This window comes from Nerophis ophidion, linkage group LG25, assembly GCF_033978795.1.
Source record: "Nerophis ophidion isolate RoL-2023_Sa linkage group LG25, RoL_Noph_v1.0, whole genome shotgun sequence".
NCBI lineage: Eukaryota > Metazoa > Chordata > Actinopteri > Syngnathiformes > Syngnathidae > Nerophis > Nerophis ophidion.
The window spans coordinates 15,555,762-15,578,131 of record NC_084635.1 but is presented as its reverse complement, the minus strand read 5'-3'; the positions used below and the strand labels follow the sequence as shown (position 1 = coordinate 15,578,131).

General features: G+C 40.8%; 1 protein-coding gene and 1 long non-coding RNA gene across 7 annotated transcripts in view; one reads left to right on the top strand and one right to left on the bottom strand.

Moving 5' to 3' along the window:
* The first annotated feature begins 425 nt into the window (after positions 1–425).
* Positions 426–22,370, top strand: part of LOC133543155 (uncharacterized) — a 144,855-nt gene continuing 122,910 nt past the window's right edge. For 3 of the 4 annotated variants that reach the window (XR_009804333.1, XR_009804332.1, XR_009804331.1), the window contains exons 1-2: positions 426–627; positions 16,979–17,096. This is a non-coding gene — a long non-coding RNA (uncharacterized LOC133543155). The remainder of the gene's footprint in view (positions 628–16,978; positions 17,097–22,370) is intronic. The other variant, XR_009804330.1, reaches the window with a different exon arrangement.
* coro2ba (coronin, actin binding protein, 2Ba) overlaps positions 2,053–22,370 on the bottom strand; it is a 158,077-nt gene continuing 137,759 nt past the window's right edge. For all 3 annotated transcript variants that reach the window (XM_061887642.1, XM_061887641.1, XM_061887640.1), the window contains 4 exons: positions 20,624–20,736; positions 18,413–18,503; positions 12,260–12,399; positions 2,053–8,607 (listed from right to left, as the gene is read on the bottom strand). In XM_061887642.1, coding sequence (XP_061743626.1) covers positions 8,473–8,607; positions 12,260–12,399; positions 18,413–18,503; positions 20,624–20,736 — 479 coding nt within the window. In that variant the 3' untranslated portion in view covers positions 2,053–8,472. The remainder of the gene's footprint in view (positions 8,608–12,259; positions 12,400–18,412; positions 18,504–20,623; positions 20,737–22,370) is intronic.

Here is a 22,370-nt window from a genome sequence, read left to right as displayed (position 1 = left end):
CACACTGGGAGAAGTGGGGGCGCTCAAGCTGGCAGACACAGGTCTCTAGCAGAAGCCAGCATTTTTTTCTTTCTTTTTTTAACTGTATTTATAACAAACATAGAGTAAGCCAACGTTTGTGGGTGTTTTTTGTCACATGCAAAAATATTGTTTAATTTCTTGGAATTGAATTAAATGAATGTTTCTGCCAATATGGAGGATTATATATTGTATCCAAGATGAAATACTGGGGCCCTCCGATACTACCTCCTGGGGCGCTCATTCAGCCTCTGTTCGGACCACAAACCTCTCCAGTGGCTCCACAGATGGCAGTGGAGGGAGGAGGGGGGGTGTAGGCGCGGCTGGACTGTGTCCCGGCCTGAGTCTGGCGGTGGAGGTATGTGGGGGGCGTGGCCTGCGCACCTACAGCGAAGCGGGGTGTGGGAGAACCGGCTTCGAGATTAGCGACAGGTGAGTGGATGACACAGCTGAGAGTGTTTGTCTAATCACCTGTCGCTCTGTTAAAGGCGGCAGTCGGGAAGGAGTGGGGGGGTGAATGGCAGTTGGCGGAGCACGAAGAGAGCACGACTTTCCCTGTCGTCGCTCGGGTTCCACTGACCACCCAGGAAGGACATGCTTGTTGAGCAGGTTTGACTCTTTTATTTTTCAATGAAAGCAGTCTTTTGCGCCGTCGTCGTTCCTCTGTGTCTCGCTCTCCGGTCCGCTCTTTAGTCAGCCGCGTCTCTGTCTCCTGTGTCTTGCTCTCTCTTGCTTCTCGGTCGCTGTTGCCAGCTCTCCTACTCCTTCCCCCCCAATCTCTCCTCCTCCTCCTCTTTTATACAGCGTGAGGAGACGAGTTAATTGTGTCCTGGTGCGCGATCCACACACCTGCACATGGCAGCGGCGTGCCGGGCCTCTCCGCTCAGCCGCATTCTCCGCTTCCTCGCCGCCATCTTGGGCCGGGTCCTAGCATGCCCCGCCCCGCTGCTTGTTTGCCGGCTGCGGCTCCCCACAGTACGTTTTCATGGAGGATAGCTATTGCTACTTCAGATACAAATACAGAAAGGTAATATACACTCACAATACTTGATTTATTTTGTTAAAAGCAAATGGGACCAAGAAGTATTTAATAACAACTTTATCAATTACTTTTTAGACCCATTTATCATATCTTAATATCCTTATGGTAAAGTTTTTATGAAAGTGAATAACTCCCTTTTTTCCTGTAACTCTAATGTGCAACCTAAATCCACAAAGACTAGAGCTGCACATATTAATTTAAGTACAAAAAAAACAAGAAAAAAAAGGATTTATGCCTCACCTGGTCTTAAGTTCACTAGACACTAGAAGACAGGACAGCCTTTTATGTTTAATGTGAGTGTCTTAGTTGTTTAGACCGTAATGTGTTCATTTAAGTTCATGTTGGCGTATGACATTTTTCAATGGGGAAACACGTTATTCGTCTCTTTTGTCCATGTTAGCATTTAGGCTAGTTAGCGATTGAAGCTAGACGTTCCATAATGGACCAGTTCGAAGTTGGCTTCTGCGAATGTCCAATTTATCGGGGTCAAAGTTTGCGAGGGATAAACCAAGCCAAGCGACTCCATACTTTTTTTTTAGTAAACTTCGTCAGTCCGTGGTTTATTTTTACTCTTTAGCGTGAATAGTAGTGGATATATATCTGAATTTTTGTTTATTCCGCATCGTGTATATTTTTTAATATGCCTACGACAATTTGTGCAATTGTGGGATTTTCTAATAGTACATATCCACCTCAGAAGATGGAACAAACTATGTGTGACATTCCTGAGTATTATTTTGACTTAGGAAGATGTGTTCCACCATTCAAACAGTACCTGTTTCCAAAAGATCCAGACATGAAAATAAAATGGTTTAAGGCCGTTAATAGGAAATTAAAGAATGCTAATAAAAAAAGTGGGTGGACTCAAAGAATACAAACCCCGTTTCCATATGAGTTGGGAAATTGTGTTAGATGTAAATATAAACGGAATACAATGATTTGAAAATCCTTTTCAACCCATATTCAATTGAATGCACTACAAAGACAACATATTTGATGTTCAAACTCATAAACTTTATTTTTTTTTTTGCCAATAATCATTAACTTAGAATTTCATGGCTGCTGTAGTTGGGAAAGGGCATGTTCACCACTGTGTTACATCACATTTTCTTTAAACAACACTCAATAAACGTTTGGGAACTGAGGAAACTAGTTGTTGAAGCTTTGAAAGTGGAATTCTTTACTATTCTTGCTTGAGGTACAGCTTAAGTTGTTCAACATTCCGGGGTCTTGTTGTCGTATTTTGCGCTTCATAATGCGCCACACATGTTCGATGGGAGACAGGTCTGGACTGCAGGCGGGCCAGGAAAGTACCCGCACTCTTTTACTACGAAGCCACGCTGTTGTAACACGTGGCTTGGCTTTGTTTTGCTGAAATAAGCAGGGGCGCCCATGATAATGTTGCTTGGATGACAACATATGTTTCTCCAAAACCTGTATGGACCATTCAGCATTAATGGTGCCTTCACAGATGTGTAAGTTACCCATGCCTTGGGCACTAATACACCTCCATACCAACACAGATGCTGGCTTTTGAACTGTGCGCCTATAACAATCCGGATGGTTATTTTCCTCTTTGTTCCGGAGGACACCACGTCCACAGTTTCCAAATATAATTTGAAATGTGGACTCGTCAGACCACAGAATACTGTTCCACTTTGCATCAGTCCATCGTAGATGAGCTCGGGCCCAGCCAAGCTGGCGGCGTTCCTTGGTGTTGTTGATGAATGGCTTTCTCTTTGCATAGAAGAGTTTTAACCTGCACTTACAGATGTAGCGACCAACTGTAGTTACTGACAGTGGTTTTATGAAGTGTTCCTTAGCCCATGTGGTGATATCCTTTACACACTGTCGTTTTTTGATGCAGTACCGCCTGAGGGATCAATGATCCATAATAGCGCTTGCGTGCAGTGGTTTCTCCAGATTCTCTGAACCTTTTGATGATTTTACGGAATGCAGTTGGTAAAGTCCCTAAATTCCTTGCAATAGCTCGTTGAGAAATGTTGTTCTAAAACTGTTCGACAATTTGCTTACAAAGTGGTGACCCTCGCCCCATCCTTGTTTGTGAATTACTTAGCATTTCATGGAAGCTGCTTTTATACCCAATCATGGCACCCATCTGTTCCCAATTAGCCTGCACACATGTGGGATGTTCCAAATAAGTGTTTGATGAGCATTCCTCAACTTTATCAGTATTTATTGCCATCTTTCCCAACTTCTTTGTCACGTGTTGCTGGCATCAATTTCTAAATTTAATGATTATTTGCAAAAAAAAAAAATGTTTATCAGTTTTAACATTAAATATGTTGTCTTTGTAGCATATTCAACTGAATATGGGTTGAACATGATTTGCAAATCATTGTATTCCGTTTATATTTACATCTAACACAATTTCCCAACTCATATGGAAACGGGGTTTGTACTATGTGTGGTTATCAATCACAGATTTTCGATCCTTTTATTTCAATACGGCCATGCTAACTGTCGGGAGTTTTACGTGGTTATCACTATTCATGGTTACATCCCTGCTAGAACACATATTTTTACATCTCGAAGCATAATTTGCCATTTCACATAAAATATGTAGTGTGCAGTAGTTTCCGTCTATTACAGACTCAAATCAGGGTTTGTACGGTCATGGAAAAACATGGAAAAGTTTCGGAATTTTTAAAATGCAATCCCCGGTTGTTTAGTTTTTTCTCGGAAATTTTGGAAAAGTCTAAAGTTTCGTTATTCCTAACAAAATCAATGTGTATTAAAGAACTGTAAATTCTTAAAATACTAATACAAAAAATGGAATTAAATAGCACATCTAAGGGAGGAATGTTAAATTGCACTATATGTATTTTGAAGTGGATTCAGATACGACTTCCTGTTTCCCAAGAAGGTTAGCAATAGCCGATTAACGCATTTAGTTTTTTTTAAAGGCCTACTGAAACCCACTACTACCGACTACACACTCTGATAGTTTATATATCAATAACAAAATCTTAACATTGCAACACATGCCAATACGGCCGGTTTAGTTTACTAAATTACAATTCTAAATTTCGCGTGGAAGTATCCTGCTAAAACGTTGCAGTATGATGACGCTGCATGTGACGTCACGCATTGTATAGGACACGTTGTTTTAGCACTGTTCCCAGCTATAAGTGGTCTGTTTTCATCGCATAATTCCACAGTATTATGGACATATGTGTTGCTGAATCTTTTGCAATTTTTTCAATGAATAATGGAGACGTCAAAGAAGAAAGCTGTAGGTGGTAAGCGGTGTATTGCGGCCGCCTTTAGCAACACAACCACAGCCGGTGTTTCATTGTTTATATTCCTGAAAGATGACAGTCAAGCTTTACTATGGAACAGAGATGTCAAGCGAACACGGTTGGATTGGACCACACGCACAAAGTACAGCGTATTATGCAGCGATCATTTCGAAATATCGTGTTTCGAAGAGGGTCCCTTGCGAAGGGCAGAGATAGGCACCGCCACCACCCGTCGACTGGTGGGGGGCCGACCTTCAGGTTGTACAGGTACGACCATATAATCTCATTAAAAAACTAGTAACACCATAAGCAGATAAAGGATTTTCCAGAATTATCCTAGTAAATGTGTCTAATAACATCTGAATCGCTCCCACTGCCCTCGTCCTTTTTTTGTTTTGTTTTCTAGTCCTTCACTCTCACTTTCCTCATCCACAAATCTTTCATCCTCGCTCAAATTATTGGGGAAATTGTCGCTTTCTCGGTCCGAATCGCTCTCGCTGCTGGTGGCCATGATTGTTAACAATGTTCAGATGTGAGGAGCCCTACAACCCGTGATGTCACGCGCACATCGTCTGCTACTTCCGGTACAGGCTTTTTTATTAGAGACCAAAAGTTGCGAACTTTATCGTCGATGTTCTATACTAAATCCTTTCAGCTAAAATATGGCAATATAGCGAAATGATCAAGTATGACACATAGAATGGACCTGCTATCCCCGTTTAAATAAGAAAATCTCATTTCAGTAGGCCTTTACTTTCCGTATACTTTTTTTTTTTTTAAAGCAACGCAAACGCCTTGATAGGCTTTTAAAACAACGGATTTTGGATACTTTATGAAAAATCATTGATGAAAAAAAGTACAAACCGATGAGTAAATACTGGGGGGAAAAATACAAACTGTTGAACAAAATCAACCTTTACTAAAACTCATTTAATTTTCTACACATACAGCTGACAATATTTTCACTCTATATTCACTATTCCAAGTTTGAAAATGCTGTTGTCAGGGCTGTAATTATTCAGTTACTAAAGGGAAAACAATATGTACAGAATGCTGTAAAACAGGTGATATCCCTTTGATGCTATCATAGGCAGCGCAAAATTACAGTTACTAGTGAATAACATAACATGGTTTATATTAACAGTGATGTAGTTAACTAAAAGATTGATTGGGAATATATTATACATACTGTACACACCTTATCTGTCACTGACAAAATATCAAACCAATATTGTAAAGTTTATTATTAGCAGTAGTTATTTTTTAAAATGAGCAACCTTTTAATGTACGCCCATTTGTTTAATGAAAAAAAATGGACTTTTTAATATTGAATGTGTGAGGTTAGGTTCAACAACAGTGTAAATATTCAGAATCTATTAGGGAGGATGCCGGACAGACCTGGGAGGCCCAAACGCATTGTGAGGGTCTGCTGGGAACGTCTGGCAGAGTCTCCTGTCAGACAAAGTTTCAATTCCCACCTCCGGAAGAACTTTGAACATGTCACGAGGGAGGTGCTGGACATTGAGTCCGAGTGGACCATGTTCCGCACCTCTATTGTCGAGGCGGCAGATCGGAGCTGTGGCCGCAAGGTAGTTGGTGCCTGTCGTGGCGGCAATCCTAAAACCCCTTGGTGGACACCAGCGGTGAGGGATGCCGTCAAGCTGAAGAAGGAGTCCTATCGGGTCCTTTTGGCTCATAGGACTCCGGAGGCAGTGAACAGGTACCGACAGGCCAAGCGGTGTGCAGCTTCAGCGGTCGCGGAGGCAAAAACTCGGACATGGGAAGAGTTCGGGGAAGCCATGGAAAACGACTTCCGGACGGCTTCGAAGCGATTCTGGACCACCGTCCGCCGCCTCAGGAAGGGGAAGCAGTGCACTATCAACACCGTGTATGGTGCGGATGGTGTTCTGCTGACATCGACTGCGGATGTTGTGGATAGGTGGAAGGAATACTTCGAAGACCTCCTCAATCCCACCAACACGTCTTCCTATGAGGAAGCAGTGCCTGGGGAATCTGTGGTGGTCTCTCCTATTTCTGGGGCTGAGGTCGCTGAGGTAGTTAAAAAGCTCCTCGGTGGCAAGGCCCCAGGGGTGGACGAGATCCGCCCGGAGTTCCTTAAGGCTCTGGATGCTGTGGGGCTGTCTTGGTTGACAAGACTTTGCAGCATCGCGTGGACATCGGGGGCGGTACCTCTGGATTGGCAGACCGGGGTGGTGGTTCCTCTCTTTAAGAAGGGGGACCGGAGGGTGTGTTCCAACTATCGTGGGATCACACTCCTCAGCCTTCCCGGTAAGGTTTATTCAGGTGTACTGGAGAGGAGGCTACGTCGGATAGTCGAACCTCGGATTTAGGAGGAACAGTGTGGTTTTCGTCCTGGTCGTGGAACTGTGGACCAGCTCTATACTCTCGGCAGGGTTCTTGAGGGTGCATGGGAGTTTGCCCAACCAGTCTACATGTGCTTTGTGGACTTGGAGAAGGCATTCGACCGTGTCCCTCGGGAAGTCCTGTGGGGAGTGCTCAGAGAGTATGGGGTATCGGACTGTCTTATTGTGGCGGTCCGTTCCCTGTACGATCAGTGCCAGAGCTTGGTCCGCATTGCCGGCAGTAAGTCGAACACATTTCCAGTGAGGGTTGGACTCCGCCAAGGCTGTCCTTTGTCACCGATTCTGTTCATAACTTTTATGGACAGAATTTCTAGGCGCAGTCAAGGCGTTGAGGGGTTCCGGTTTGGTAACCGCAGGATTAGGTCTCTGCTTTTTGCAGATGATGTGGTCCTGATGGCTTCATCTGACCGGGATCTTCAGCTCTCGCTGGATCGTTTCGCAGCCGAGTGTGAAGCGACCGGAATGAGAATCAGCACCTCCAAGTCCGAGTCCATGGTTCTCGCCCGGAAAAGAGTGGAGTGCCATCTCCGGGTTGGGGAGGAGACCCTACCCCAAGTGGAGGAGTTCAAGTACCTAGGAGTCTTGTTCACGAGTGAGGGAAGAGTGGATTGTGAGATCGACAGGCGGATCGGTGCGGCGTCTTCAGTAATGCGGACGTTGTACCGGTCCGTTGTGGTGAAGAAGGAGCTGAGCCGGAAGGCAAAGCTCTCAATTTACCGGTCGATCTACGTTCCCATCCTCACCTATGGTCATGAGCTTTGGGTCATGACCGAAAGGATAAGATCACGGGTACAAGCGGCCGAAATGAGTTTCCTCCGCCGTGTGGCGGGGCTCTCCCTTAGAGATAGGGTGAGAAGCTCTGCCATCCGGGAGGAACTCAAAGTAAAGCCGCTGCTCCTTCACATCGAGAGGAGCCAGATGAGGTGGTTCGGGCATCTGGTCAGGATGCCACCCGAACGCCTCCCTAGGGAGGTGTTTAGGGCACGTCCAACCGGTAGGAGGCCACGGGGAAGACCTAGGACACGTTGGGAAGACTATGTCTCCCGGCTGGCCTGGGAACGCCTCGGGATCCCCCGGGAAGAGCTAGACGAAGTGGCTGGGGAGAGGGAAGTCTGGGTTTCCCTGCTTAGGCTGTTGCCCCCGCGACCCGACCTCGGATAAGCGGAAGATGATGGATGGATGGATGGATCATTACTTGCCCACCCAAAATGTTTACAGAAAAAAAAGAAATAAATAGAAGCAAATGTACACACTGTAACCCCTTTCTTCAAAATTAGCCCTAAAACCAAATATTCCCTTAAGGCTCTGCAGCACGGGCTCCCAGCCTCCTCTTGTTAACTGTTGTGCAGAAGTACAATTATACAATTCAGCATGAATGTGACAGTGGCCCCCGCCCAAATAACACGTGGGCCTTTTTGAGATGAGTGTGTAGGTCGTTGCAAACACGCTGCAGTACGGTTTAAGGCCTCGAGGAAGAAATATAGCAGTTTTTTTAACCTCATAATGGGCAATAAATTAAAAAAAAAAAAAAGCTTTTTGAATATTAGTGGCCAATGCTGAGGTAAAAATGTGCAGTAATTCATCACAAATTATAGTCGTTATAATAACATTAACATCTTCCCCCATCGATGCAATGCTCCATTATGAAAGATAGAACATTGCAGTAATCAAACTACATGTGTCAGGACAGTGGAATCTATTAAACAAGGAGGAGGTCATCGGAGGTCCGTGCTGGAGGAAAAGCAGGTGGCTTATTTGTCGGAGGTTAAATGTTGTTGGGGCTGGCGTTCTTCATGTTGTGAAGTTCCAGCTCCAGCTGCCGTATGCGCACGTCCTTGGTGGTCAACTCTTCTTTCAGCCGTCGCAGCTCGTCTTGTTGCCGGAAGAACATTCGCAGGAGCTGCATCAGGAAGGAGAAAATGTGCATGAACAAATAATAACATGGAGGGACTGTTGTTTTTAAGACGTTTAACGAAGAATACGGTTTCAGCTTTTCATTTGAAAATAAGTGTAACGTATTTTCCGGATAATAAGGCGCACCGGGTTATAAGGAGCACTGCCGATGAATGGTCTATTTTTGCTCTTTTTTCATATATTAGGCACACAGATTATGTTTTTTTTTTTCTAAATTGAAAACACTTCCTTGTGGTCTACATAACATTACAGCGAATTATTGTCATGTCTGTGTAATCATGTTTTGTTTTTCGGACACTCCGTTCCTGTTTTTGCACTTCCTTGTTTGTTTTGTTACCATGACTACCCAATAGTTTTCACCTGTCCACATCACGCACCTGTCTCATGTTTTGCACTCGCACACTTGTTTTTCACTGATCATGTCAATGCTATTTAAGCCGGTCTGTTTCTGTTTTTCGCCCTGGCAACATCACCTTCTACTCACCCTCCACATGCAAAAGACCCATGTTCCTTTCTCGTCACAGTAAGTGTTTTTATTTTAGTTGTCCATAGTTCTGCCATTGTGCAAGTTTTAGTTTTGTGTCCATAGTTTTGCCTTTGTGCAAGTTTCTGTTTTCATAATCAAGTTTTGAACCTCCACTGAGAGCGCCTTTTGTTTATACCCTTTGTTTTTTGTAATATGTTTGAGTTTAGATTAAAGATGTCACTACCTTCATGCCATGTCCGCTCCAATCGCTTTGCACCTCGGGAAAACAACCCTCACCCAAGTCCTAGTCTTGACAATTACCGTATTTTCCAGACCATAGGGCACACCGGATTATAAATCACCCTGCCGATGAATGGTCTATTTTTGATCTATTTCCATACATTAAGCGCACCGGATTATAAGGCGCATTAAAGGAGTCATTATGTATTTTTTTCTAAAATAAAAACATTTCTTTGTGGTCTACATAACAATACAGCGAATTACCGTATTTTCCGGACCGTAGAGCACACCGGATTATAAATCATCCTGCCTATGAATGGTCTATTTTTGATCTATTTCCATACATAAGGCGCACCGGATTATAAGGTGCATTAAAGGAGTCATATATATATTTTTTCTAAAATAAAAACACTTCTTTGTGGTCTACATAACAATACAGGAAATTTCCATATTTTCCGGACAATAGGGCACACCGGATTATAAATCACCCTGCCCATGAATGATCTATTTCCATACATAAGGCGCACCGGATTATAAGGCGCATTAAAGGAGTCATATTATATATTGTTTCTCGAAAAAAAAAAAAACACTTCTTTGTGGTCTACATAACATGTAATGATGGTTCTTTGATCAAAATGTTGCATAGACTATGTTTTACAGATCATCTTCAAGCCGCTTTCTGACAGTCGCTTTAGGATGCGCAGTTTTGTGGGCGGTCTTATTTACGTGGCTCACTTTCGGCAGCATCTTCTCCCCGTCATCTTTTTTATAGCGGTGTAGCGTGCAAGGACGGGAGTGGAAGAAGTTTCAAAAGATAGAGCTAACTGTTTTAATGACATTTAAACTTTACTTAAATCAATAACAGACCACCAGGGGCTGGGTGGGTCTAAGGAACAGTGTGTGTTTTGGCCTGTCGCCACCATCACATCTCATCAATAAACTACAGACAGTGGTGAAGTAGGCCGGCTTCATTGCATGAAGGAGCCTACAATTTTTGGTTGTTTTCCGGATGGCAATATACAATATATATCTCCATATTTTTTCTGTAAAGTAAAAACAAAACACAAAACAGTCCTAGTTACCTGATATACTAAGTATGTCATTATTTACTTACTAAGACAATTAATTAGACTAAGTCAAATTAAATACCTGGTGTAAATAAGCGTTTGGAAAAAAAAAAAAAAAGTTAAAAGTGGGGCCACATGCTGACATATACTGACCCTGAGAAGCTGGACAGGAAAAAAAAGAAAGTTTTTATTTGATTTTAATTTTAATTTTAGTTAAGACGGTGGCCCTTTGTTATTAAGGGGGCCGCCTTAACAACAAAGCGCTGCGGGAAACCCTGGAGCAGCATCTCCTCATCCGTATACAACACAGGAAATGTGTCCAGTGAAAAACCATCCACTAATAACTAAAGTTCCGTGGGTGAATAATGTAAACTCACTACACCGGCATGTTTGAACACTTTCATGGCGAGTTTACTAACATATATAAATAAGAACTTTACAGTAATTTATATTAGAAATGGCAACATCAGAGGATGAATGTCCCATAATAAAAAGATAGAGAAAAAGAAAGAAGCATATCGACTCGCGAACGTGCTCAATTTTTCAGGGCTTCTACAGATACCAAATACAGAAGGTTCGTTTCTGTGAGCATAAATGGACAAATATGTTGCATTCTGTGAGTGAATGGACAAACGGTGAGGCATGCAAAAGGCAAATAAATAGTTAAGCGGTTAAATGTTTTTTCAACCCGTATTAAAGTGATCTGGACTTTTTCATAATACACTTGCTTCATATTCCGAAGTGTAAAAAAACAAAATAATATTGTATATAGTAACAAAAACAGATTTTTATAGTGTAAACATACAGTAGAGATTTTTATACAAACTACAGTGGTATGGGAGTGTAAGTTGTTGTAATATACAGGTACAGTGGGGCAAAAAAGTATTTAATCAGCCACCGATTGTGCAAGTTCTGCCACTTAAAATGATGACAGAGGTCTGTAATTTTCATCATAGGTACACTTCAAATGTGAGAGACAGAATGTGAAAAAAAAATCCAGGAATTCACATTGTAGGAATTTTAAAGAATTTATTTGCAAATTATGGTGGAAAATAAGTATTTGGTCAACCATTCAAAGCTCTCACTGATGGAAGGAGGTTTTAGCTCAAAATCTCACGATACATGGCCCCATTCATTCTTTCCTTTTCACGGATCAATCGTCCTGTCCCCTTAGCAGAAAAACAGCCCCAAAGCATGATGTTTCCACCCCCGTGCTTCACAGTAGGTGTGGTGTTCTTGGGATACAACTCAGTATTCTTCTTCCTCCAAACACGACAAGTTCTATTTTGGATTCATCTGACCACATGACATTCTCACAATCCTCTGCTGTATCATCCATGTGTCCATTTTGGTATAAACTCAACTCGTCGTGTTCGGAGGAAGAATAATACTGAGTTGCATCCCAAGAACACCAAACCTACTGTGAAGCATGGGGGTGGAAACATCATGCTTTGGGGCTGTTTTTCTGCTAAGGGGACAGGACGATTGATCCGTGTTAAGGAAAGAATGAATGGGGCCATGTATCGTGAGATTTTGACCCAAAACCTCCTTCCATCAGTGAGAGCTTTGAATGGTTGACCAAATACCTACTTATTTGGTTGTCCATAATTTACAAATAAATTATTTAAAAATCCTACAATGTGAATTCCTGGATTTTTTTTTCACATTCTGTATCTCACAGTTGAAGTGTACCTATAATGAAAATTACAGACCTCTGTCATCATTTTAAGTGGGAGAACTTGCACAATCGGTGGCTGACTAAATACTTTTTTGCCCCACTGTATACTGATGTTATAAGTACACGTTGCCTTTGAAGTAGCTCATACTTAGCTCTGGATCAATATAGTTATCTCCTACAGTAGTACCTCGTTCTCTGTCCTGGGAGGTACGTTCTCCAGTAAGTCGATGCCATTCACGACCACACTTTTCTTCTCCTTCACCGGAGCCTTGAACACTAGCTTGTTTGGTCGGTGGTAGCCATCCTTGAGGGACATTAAAACCGGGTCTGTGTGCACAAACAAGCCAAAAAGAGAAGCCATTGATTCCAATGTTACAGAATATAAGTTGTAATTTATCATTTACTAAAAATAATACAGCATTTGTACACTGGAGCGTATAGCGATCTAAAAGGGGGGACGAAATTCGGATTTGAAAAGTTGGGGGGGGGGCACAACCGACTTGTGCACAGGGGGCACGGTTTGAAGTGATTAGATCAGTGGTTCTTAACCTGGGTTTGATCGAACCATAGGGGTTCGATGAGTCATCCTTAGTGGTTCGACGGAACCTTCGCCGTTGACGTCAAGACACACCCGACTCATCGTGGAATTAAAAATTTCTCCCTATCCGCTTTATAGATATGTCAACAGCAGAAGTCAGATTGAATTGCGTGTGTGTAAATTGTGAATTCATGCAATGTGTTGGTTTTGTTCTTTGAACAAGGTGATGTTGATGCATGGTTCATTTTGTGCACCAGTAAAAAAAAACATAACGGTCTTGAATTTGAAACAAAAAAACATTTTTTTTTTTTTACTAATGAAGGGTTCGGTGAGTGCGCATATGAAACTGGTGGGGTTCGGTATCTCCAACAAGGTTAAGAACCACTGGATTAGATGCATGTTTTGGAGCATGGGTGTCTAAAGTGCAGCTCGGGGACCGTTTGTTGACATTCCGACAATAAAATTGCCTTTGTGTCAAAATAGTGGGACCTTTTTTAAATCATGCAAATCACTTAATGGGAATAATCATGTTTATCACAAGTCAAGCGATTAATTAGATTTTTAGGAATAATTATTTCACAGCATTAGAAAAAGAAGACAATGCAATGAGAAAAAGCTGACTTTTTGATACTAATGACTAATAATAGTATGCGTTGTCACCTAAAAAAAACAAATCAGGCACGTTTTTGTCATGTTTGTGATTATGTTTTGTTTTTTGGACACTCAGTTCCTGTTTTTACACTTCCTGGTTTGTTTTGTTACCATGACTGCTCAGTTTTCACCTGTCACGCACCTGTCCCACGTTGTGCACTTGCACACCTGTTTTCACTGATCATGTCACTGCTATTTAAGCCATTCTGTTTCTGTTCTTCGTACTGGCAACATCACCTCCTTCTCGCCGTCCACCACCTGCTACGCACCTTGTAATGATCCATGCCAATGATCCATGTCCCGTTCATAGTTCCATGTCAAGTAAGTTTTTGTTTATAGTTCATAGTTTCTGACTATGTGCAAGTCTTTGTTTTCATTAGTCAAGTTTTGTACTTCCGCCCTTGTGCGCGCCTTTTGTTTATTCCTTTTATAGTGTTAAGATAAAAATATGTTTTTACCTTCATGCCATCTCCGGTCCAAGTTTACTTGCATGTCAGGAAAACAACCACCTCATTGGTCAAGTATTGACAGTTTTGGCTTAAAAATGATTGTCTTTATTTTTCACAAAATGGTTTAGCTGGATAAAGTGGCTGGGGAGAGGGAAGTCTGGGCTTCCCTGCTTAGGCTGCTGCCCCCGCGACCCGACCTCGGATAAGCGGAAGAAGATGGATGGATGGTTTTGAATATCCATGGATTGTTGTATTTTTTTTTGCGTTTTTAACTTTTTGGGGATTTTTCCCATTAATCACAATCCATTTTTAGGACAAGAACAAGTATTTTATTTAAACTCTTTAATGCAGGGGTGTCCAAACCTTTTCCACTGAGGGCCCCACACGGAAAAATTATAGCATATGGGGGCCATTTTGATATTTTTCATTTTCGAACCATAAAGAAATATATGTATTTTTAAAATGTATTTTACCTTTAGGGGTACCGGGGATCATAAAGGGTCTCAGTTAATAAAATTGTTAAAATAACTCAACTTTTTATTATTTTTTATTTAACGATTACAGTAAATCTCTATATCAACTTAAAAAAAAAAAAAGTTTTTATGGCATTTTTGTCAAAAACATTTTTTTTAATAGTAAAACTGAAATATGCAGTATTTAGTAATTAGAGCCCTAAAAGATCAATGATGCAGGACACCATTGCTTTCAATTATTTTATAATTTTGAATAATCACAGTGAAAAGATAAATAAAATACCACTAAGTATATTTAGAATCCAAAAGGTGCCCCACTCATAAAGTGATACATTTTTATTAGGTTTTTTATTTTTTACTTTCAACATTTAAGTTGCGAGATCAACTTCAGATATATCTGTCAATTTTACGATTAAACTATTTTGTTTATTTTATGCTCTTTTGTCATCGAAAACTTTGTTTTTATATTTACCACATAAAACATTTTAAAGTGAAATTTTTCAACTAATTGGAGCTTTGAAAATAATTCATTATAACGGATTTTTTTTGCCATTATTTTTTGTTTTGAGTAATGTAAAAAAAAATCAAAATAAATGATTGATTGAAACTTGTAATTAGTAGATTGCACAGTTCAGTACATATTCCGTACAATTGACCACTAAATGGTAACACCCTAATAAGTTATTCAACTTGTTTAAGTCGGGTCCATGTTAATTTTTGCATGGTAAAAGAAAGACAAAAGAAAGAAAAAACAGCCTGCATGGCAGCTTTGTGTCAACATTGCAACTTTTTCTCGATAGATTTCCCCTCATTCCAATATTTTGAATGTTCTTTTTTATTTTTGCAATAGCATTTCCAGAATCTGTGGGCGGCCAGTAAACAATTAGCTGCGGGCCGCAAATGGACACCCCTGGTTTAATGCATTCTAAGTCGAACTATACGGCAATCACTAAGTGGCCAACAATTCAGCTAATGGGAATCATCTAAAAAAACATTGCAAACCGCCAACAAATACTGCATTTATACATCGTAACCTGTACATTAACCAAGTATAAGTGATATTGCTATTAAAAGCGCTAACGCCGTAGAACTACTTTTAGCTATGATCACAGAGCGGGAACTAGCTTATTCAATAATTAACTCTGAGTTTCCATCCAACCATTTTCTACCGCTTGTCCATTTTTGGGGTCGCTGGAGTTTATCTCAGCTGCATTCGGGCAGTAGGCGGGGTACACCCTGGACAAGTCACCGTAAAAATTATATAAATTAAATCGTGCCTTTTTTATTTGTATAGTGGAAAGTTGTTGCCATGAACAGAGAAGTTGGTCAACTTTGACATTTAACTTGGACCCAAAAATTGCGTCTTAAGACATGTTGCCGGCCCCCTTTTTTTTCGTTTCATTTTTTTTTTACATGCGTGAGGATTATGATTATTTTTTCATGTAAAGAAGATATGAACATACCATCAGTCGGCATCCTAGTGAGAGCAGTAGGTGATTGTTTTATTATATTTGTAGTTTGTCTTTCTTGTTAAGCGCTTAATAAATTTAAAACCTCTTCTCACTCTTGCGCTTACTCAAAGCATGCGGTAAAAGTAAGCAGGCGCTAATAATTTTAAAACCTCTTCCCACCCCTGCGCTTACCAATGGCATGCAGTTAAACATTGGGTGTGATGTAAGGATACCATCATGAAAAGCACATTTAAAAAAAAAAAAATAATAATTTTGGGCCCGGTACTAATCGAGCCGCGGCCCGGTGGTTGAGGACCACTGCTCTACAACATGTCATCGCGCCCCCATTTACACCATGCTATCTGCGTGCCGGCAGGACGCATGCATTACGCCACTTGTCGTATGGGATTGTAATGCATACTTGGTCAATGGCAACACCGTTTACACTGAAGGTTGTGATATAAACAACGTTATCACTCTTACTAATATGCTCCACACTCTGTGAACCCACACCAAACAAGAATGACAAACATATTTCTGGAGAACATCTGCTCTGTAACACATTATAAACGCAACATAACTACCCAGAATGCCATGCATCCATGACTCCTACTTATTATATTATACACCCCGGCGCCCCCAACCCCGCCCACCTCAACCACGCATGGAAGGGGGGGGGGTGTTGTTTGGAGCTAGCGGGGTGTATAATATAACCGGTAAGAGTAATGGATGCATGGCATTCTGGGTAATTATGTTGCATTTATAGTGTGTTACAGAGCCGATGTTCTCCAGAAATGTGTGTCATTCTTGTTTGGTGTGGGTTCACAGAGTGTGGCGCATATTAGTAGGAGTGTTAAAGTTGTTTTGTATCACAACCATCAGTGTGATCTGTATGGCTGTGGAACAAGACCCCTGGTTTACACATAGTAAAAGCAAAATAAACTCCTCCGCCATTTTAAAAATGACGACAGGGAAAGCGGCACTTGTGACGTCACAAATTTGACTCGGCGGTAAAAGCAAGCATGCGCTTATAAATTTGGGGAGTGAGTTTGACCCGGCAGTAATTCAAGGCAGGCGCATATTACATGCCCGGCGGCAATTCAAGGAAATACGGTAGCAACAATACTCCTTTGCTGGATCTGCTTATCACTCAGTTTCTAAAACTTATAGCTCCTCTGTCATGTCTGTTCATCATGTTTTGTTTGGCCATGTGCTGTTTGATTTTTGGACACTCAGTTCCTGCTTTTTCACTCTTGTTTTGTCGCCATAGCAACCATCAGTTTCACCTGTGTCACATTTGGAGTCCGCACCTGTTTTCACTAATCATTTCTGTTTTTTAAACAGAAAGTTGCCAGGAAGTCAGCCTGGCGACTTTACCTCTCTTCACCTTCTGTCATAACGTGGACTGTGAGGTTTGTTTTCCTGGAAGGCAAAGGAAAGTTGGCGCGGGCAAGGCGAGAAGGTAAGGACATAGTTTATTTTAACACTAACAAAATGAACGAACAAAAGGCGCGCACAAGGCAGAAGTACAAAACGTGGCTAATTTTTTTCTTGATTTTTTTTATTTTAATCTTCTATTTTTTTCTCCCATTCCCCCCTACTTGTTTACCTGTACCTCACCTTTTTTTGTAAGGGGCACTGGAAGCCAGCAGACCCGTCAGCGATCCTGTTCTGTCTCCCTGTAATGTTTGTCTGATCTTGAATAGGATTGTGCTGAAAATTTTAATTTTCATGAAGGAACTCTCCTGAAGGAATAAATAAAGTACTATCTAATTTAATGAAACAAAAACTAGCACTTGGGCAAAAACAACTATAAACATGAAACAAAACTCGATAAAAAAAACAAAAACGTACGTGGCATGGCAAGAAGCAAAACTATGGATCGGCATGAGTAACAGAAGTAGCACGGCATGAAGTGAAGAGAGGTAAAGTCGCCAGGCTGACTTCCTGGCAAATTTCGGTTCAAATAATAGACATTATTAGTGAAAACAGGTGCGGACTCCAAATATGACACAGGTGAAACTAATGGTTGCCATGGTGACAAAAACAAGAGTGAAAAAGCAGGAACGGAGTGTCCAAAAAACAAACAGCACATGGCCAAACAAAACATGATCAGACATGACATCCTCCTTATATCCAGGCTAAAAACACTCATGATTTTGGAGCAATATGAATGAGAAACAAATTGTCATTTATTTTTTTTTGTACAAAATAAAAATATAAAACATCACTTAAATTTTTCTAAATTGCATTATGATTTAGTCTATTGTTTGTCTCTCAGGGAATCAAACCATATCTGCTGAAACAAAAGACTGATACTTACGCTATCGTCCTACTTAATTACAAATAATCCGGAAGCAATTTGCGTTCTTATTCGCTTAGCGCAAGTCTTTGTCAACATGACTACATTTAAGTGGAGCACTAGACTTTTTTTTATTTATCTTACTTGTTCGTGCTTCATCTTGTTGTGTGGAGACCAACTCACTTTTATCTCGCATTTAACCGTTAATTAGTCAGCCTCTGCTTGCTGTCAATCATTGTCACCAGCCCCAGAAAGCCTATCATTGAGCTTGTGGGCAGTCTAAACAGACATGACTTTCCACCCTGCACTAGTGTTTGACTTGTCTCCATTCAATAGCGTAATAAAAACTGCCTTTTGAAAGACTGCGGATGACAAATGTCTCCCCTCTTATCCCCCCCCAAATTACGTGACAGAGATGTGTCACTTGTAGGACACTTTTTCTGTCATAGTTACATATAAAACATTTTTTTTTTTACCTCTGTTAACACCGCTGAGCCACTCGCTGGCGGAGAGAGCTGGTTCAGTTCCTGATGTCATGGGGTAGAGGTCCTCCTGGTATGAGTCTGACTGCAAAACAAAATGCCTTTTAATCAGGGTACATGGCTGAAAATACTTTCTAACACAAATGATCTACAAACCCCGTTTCCATATGAGTTGGGAAATTGTGTTGGATGTAAATCAGTAGAAGCATTTAAGTCTCACCTTAAAACTCATTTGTATACTCTAGCCTTTAAATAGACTCCCTTTTTTGACTAGTTGATCTGCCGTTTCTTTTCTTTTTCTCCTATGTCCCACTCTCCCTTGTGGAGGGGGTCCGGTCCGATCCGGTGGCCATGTACTGCTCGCCTGTGTATCGGCTGGGGACATCTCTGCGCTGCTGATCCGTCTCCGCTTGGGATGGTTTCCTGCTGGCTCCGCTGTGAACGGGACTCTCGCTGCTGTGTTGGATCCGCTTTGGACTGGACTCTCGCGACTGTGTTGGATCCATTATGGATTGAACTTTCACAGTATCATGTTAGACCCGCTCGACATCCATTGCTTTCCTCCTCTCCAAGGTTCTCATAGTCATCATTGTCACCGATGTCCCACCGGGTGTGAGTTTTCCTTGCCCTTATGTGGGCCTACCGAGGATGTCGTAGTGGTTTGTGCAGCCCTTTGAGACACTAGTGATTTAGGGCTATATAAGTAAACATTGATTGATTGAAATATAAACAGAATACAATGATTTGCAAATCCTTTTCAAACCATATTCAGTGTAATATGCTACAAAGACAACATTTGATGTTTAAACTGATAATCATTAACTTTAGAATTTGATGCCAGCAACACGTGACACAGAAGTTGGGAAATGTGGCAATAATCACTGATAAAGTTAAGGAATGCTCATCAAACACTTATGTGGAACATCCCACATGTGTGCAGGCTAATTGGGAACAGGTGGGTGCCATGATTGGGTATAAAAACAGCTTTCCAAAAAATGCTCAGTCTTTCACAAGAAAGGATGGGGCGAGGTACACCCCTTTGTCCACAACTGCGGGAGCAAATAGTCAAACAGTTTAAGAATAACGTTTCTCAAAGTGCAATTGCAAAAAATTTAGGGATTTCAACATCTACGGTCCATAATATCATCAAAAGGTTCAGACAATCTGGAGAAATCACTCCACGTAAGTGGCATGGCCAGAAACCAACATTGCATGACCGTGACCTTCGATCCCTCAGACAGCACTGTATCAAAAACCGACATCAATCTCTAAAGGATATCACCACATGGGCTCAGGAGCACTTCAGAAAACCACTGTCACTAAATACAGTTGGTCGCTACATCTGTAAGTGCAAGTTAAAGCTCTACTATGCAAAGTGAAAGCCATTTATCAACAACATCCAGAAACGCCGCTGGCTTGTCTGGGCCTGAGATTATTTAAGATGGACTGATGCAAAGGGGAAACGTGTTCTGTGGTCTGACGAGGCCACATTTCAAATTGTTTTCTGAAATCTTCGACACTGTGTCATCCGGACCAAAGGGGAAGCGAACCATCCAGACTGTTATTGACGCAATGTTCAAAAGTTAGCATCCGTGATGGTATGGGGGTGCATTAGTGCCCAAGGCATGGGTAACTTACACATCTGTGAAGGCAGCATTAATGCTGAAAGGTACATACAAGCGTCATATTTTTCATGGATGCCCCTGCTTATTTCAGCAAGACAATGCCAAGCCATATTCAGCACGTGTTAAAACAGCGTGTCTTCGTAAAAAAAGAGTGTGGCATATTATGAAGCTTAAAACACGACAGCGGAGACCCCAAGCTGTTGAACGATTGAAGCTCTACATAAAACAAGAATGGGAAAGAATTCCACTTTCAAAGCTTCAACAATTAGTTTCCTCAGTGTTGTTAAAAGAAAAGGTGATGTAACACAGTGGTGAACATGCCCTTTCCAAACTACTTTGGCACATGTTGCAGCCATGAAATTCTAAGTTAATTTTTATTTGCAAAAAAATGAAAAAAAAAGTTTATGAGTTTGAACATCAAATATCTTGTCTTTGTAGTGCATTCAACTTAATATGAGTTGACAAAGATTTGCAAATCATTGTATTTTGTTTATATTTAAATCTAACACAATTTCCCAACTCAAATGGAAACAGATTTTTATTTAGATGCTACAGTTTTAGAAGTGGATTTCATACGGACCCTTCTTGGCACGATCATTGAAATAGGCTCGATCATGCCCTTCAGGGTGACCAGCTTGTAGAAGCGGTACACCTCGCAAGCGCCCACCTCCAGCCCGTGCTTTGGCATCACACCTGGAAAGAGAGTTAATATTGTCAGACTTACAGTGGATCACATAAATCAGTGGTTCTCAAATGGGGGTACGCGTACCCCTGGGGGTACTTGAAGGTATGCCAAGGAGTACGTGACATTTTTTAAAAATATTCTAAAAATAGCAACATTTCAAAAATCCTTTATAAATATATTCATTGAATAATACTTCAACAAAATATGGATGTAAGTTCATAAACTGTGAAAAGAATTGCAACAATGCAATATTCAGTGTTGAAAGCTAGATTTTTTGTGGACATGTTCCATAAATATTGATGTTATAGATTTATTTTTTTTGTGAAGAAATGTTTAGAATGAAGTTGATGAATCCAGATGGATCTCTATTACAATCCCCAAAGAGGGCACTTTAAGTTGATGATTACTTCTATGTGTAGAAATCTTTATTTATAATTAAATCACTTGTTTATTTTTCAACAAGTTTTTACTTATTTTTATATCTTTTTTTCCAAATAGTTCAAGAAAGACCACTACAAATGAGCAATATTTTGCACTGTTTTACAATTTAATAAATCAGAAACTGATGACATAGTGCTGTATTTTACTTCTTTATCTCTTTTTTTCCAACCAAAAATGCTTTGCTCTGATTAGAGGGGAATTGAATTAAAAAAATGTTCACAGGGGGTACATCACTGAAAAAAGGTTGAGAACCACTGACATAAATAATGGAAAAAATATATATTTTAGCAGACAATTCATAAAAGTTAAGACAAGGTAAAACAAAAGTGATCTAAATAGCAAAATAAGCAATCAAATATTTATTAAATGTGTAAATTTAAATTCGAAGGCGTTAGTACATCTAAAGTTGGGAATTTATATAAATGGATGAATGCAAAAACATTTTACCAACTGTAGCTGTTGTGATTGCTGTGCAGATAAGTTATGTAATCAATTTACATTTACAATAATCCATCTGTCCTTCTACTTGGAAAACATCTTAAATTGGGCAGCTATTTAAAAATAAGAATGAACCCTTTTCTGGTACTTAAAAAAAAAAAAACCAAAAAAAAAAACACACTAGGCCCATAAGTGTTTTAAATATTTTGAGTAAGTAATTGAATTTAAACAAATCATTGTAGCATGTATTAAAGTACAAATAAATGTTGCATCTAAAACAGGTCACCACAACTACATATTTCGCTCAGAAAACTGGTTCAATTTATAGTAAAAATAAATTGATTGTTGGAACTGTACTTGATCATAACATTTTACTAAAACATGTATCCATCCATCCATTTTCTACCGCTTATTCCCTTTCGGGGTCGCGGGGGGCGCTGGCGCCTATCTCAGCTACAATCGGGCGGAAGGCAGGGTACACCCTGGACAAGTCGCCACCTCATCGCAGGGCCTACACAGATAGACAGACAACATTCACACTGACATTCACACACTAGGGCCAATTTAGTGTTGCCAATCAACCTATCCCCAGGTGCATGTCTTTGGAAGTGGGAGGAAGCCGGAGTACCCGGAGGGAACCCACGCATTCACGGGGAGAACATGCAAACTCCACACAGAAAGATCCCGAGCCTGGATTTGAACCCAGGACTGCAGGAACTTCGTATTGTGAGGCAGACGCACTAACCCCTCTGCCACCGTGTAA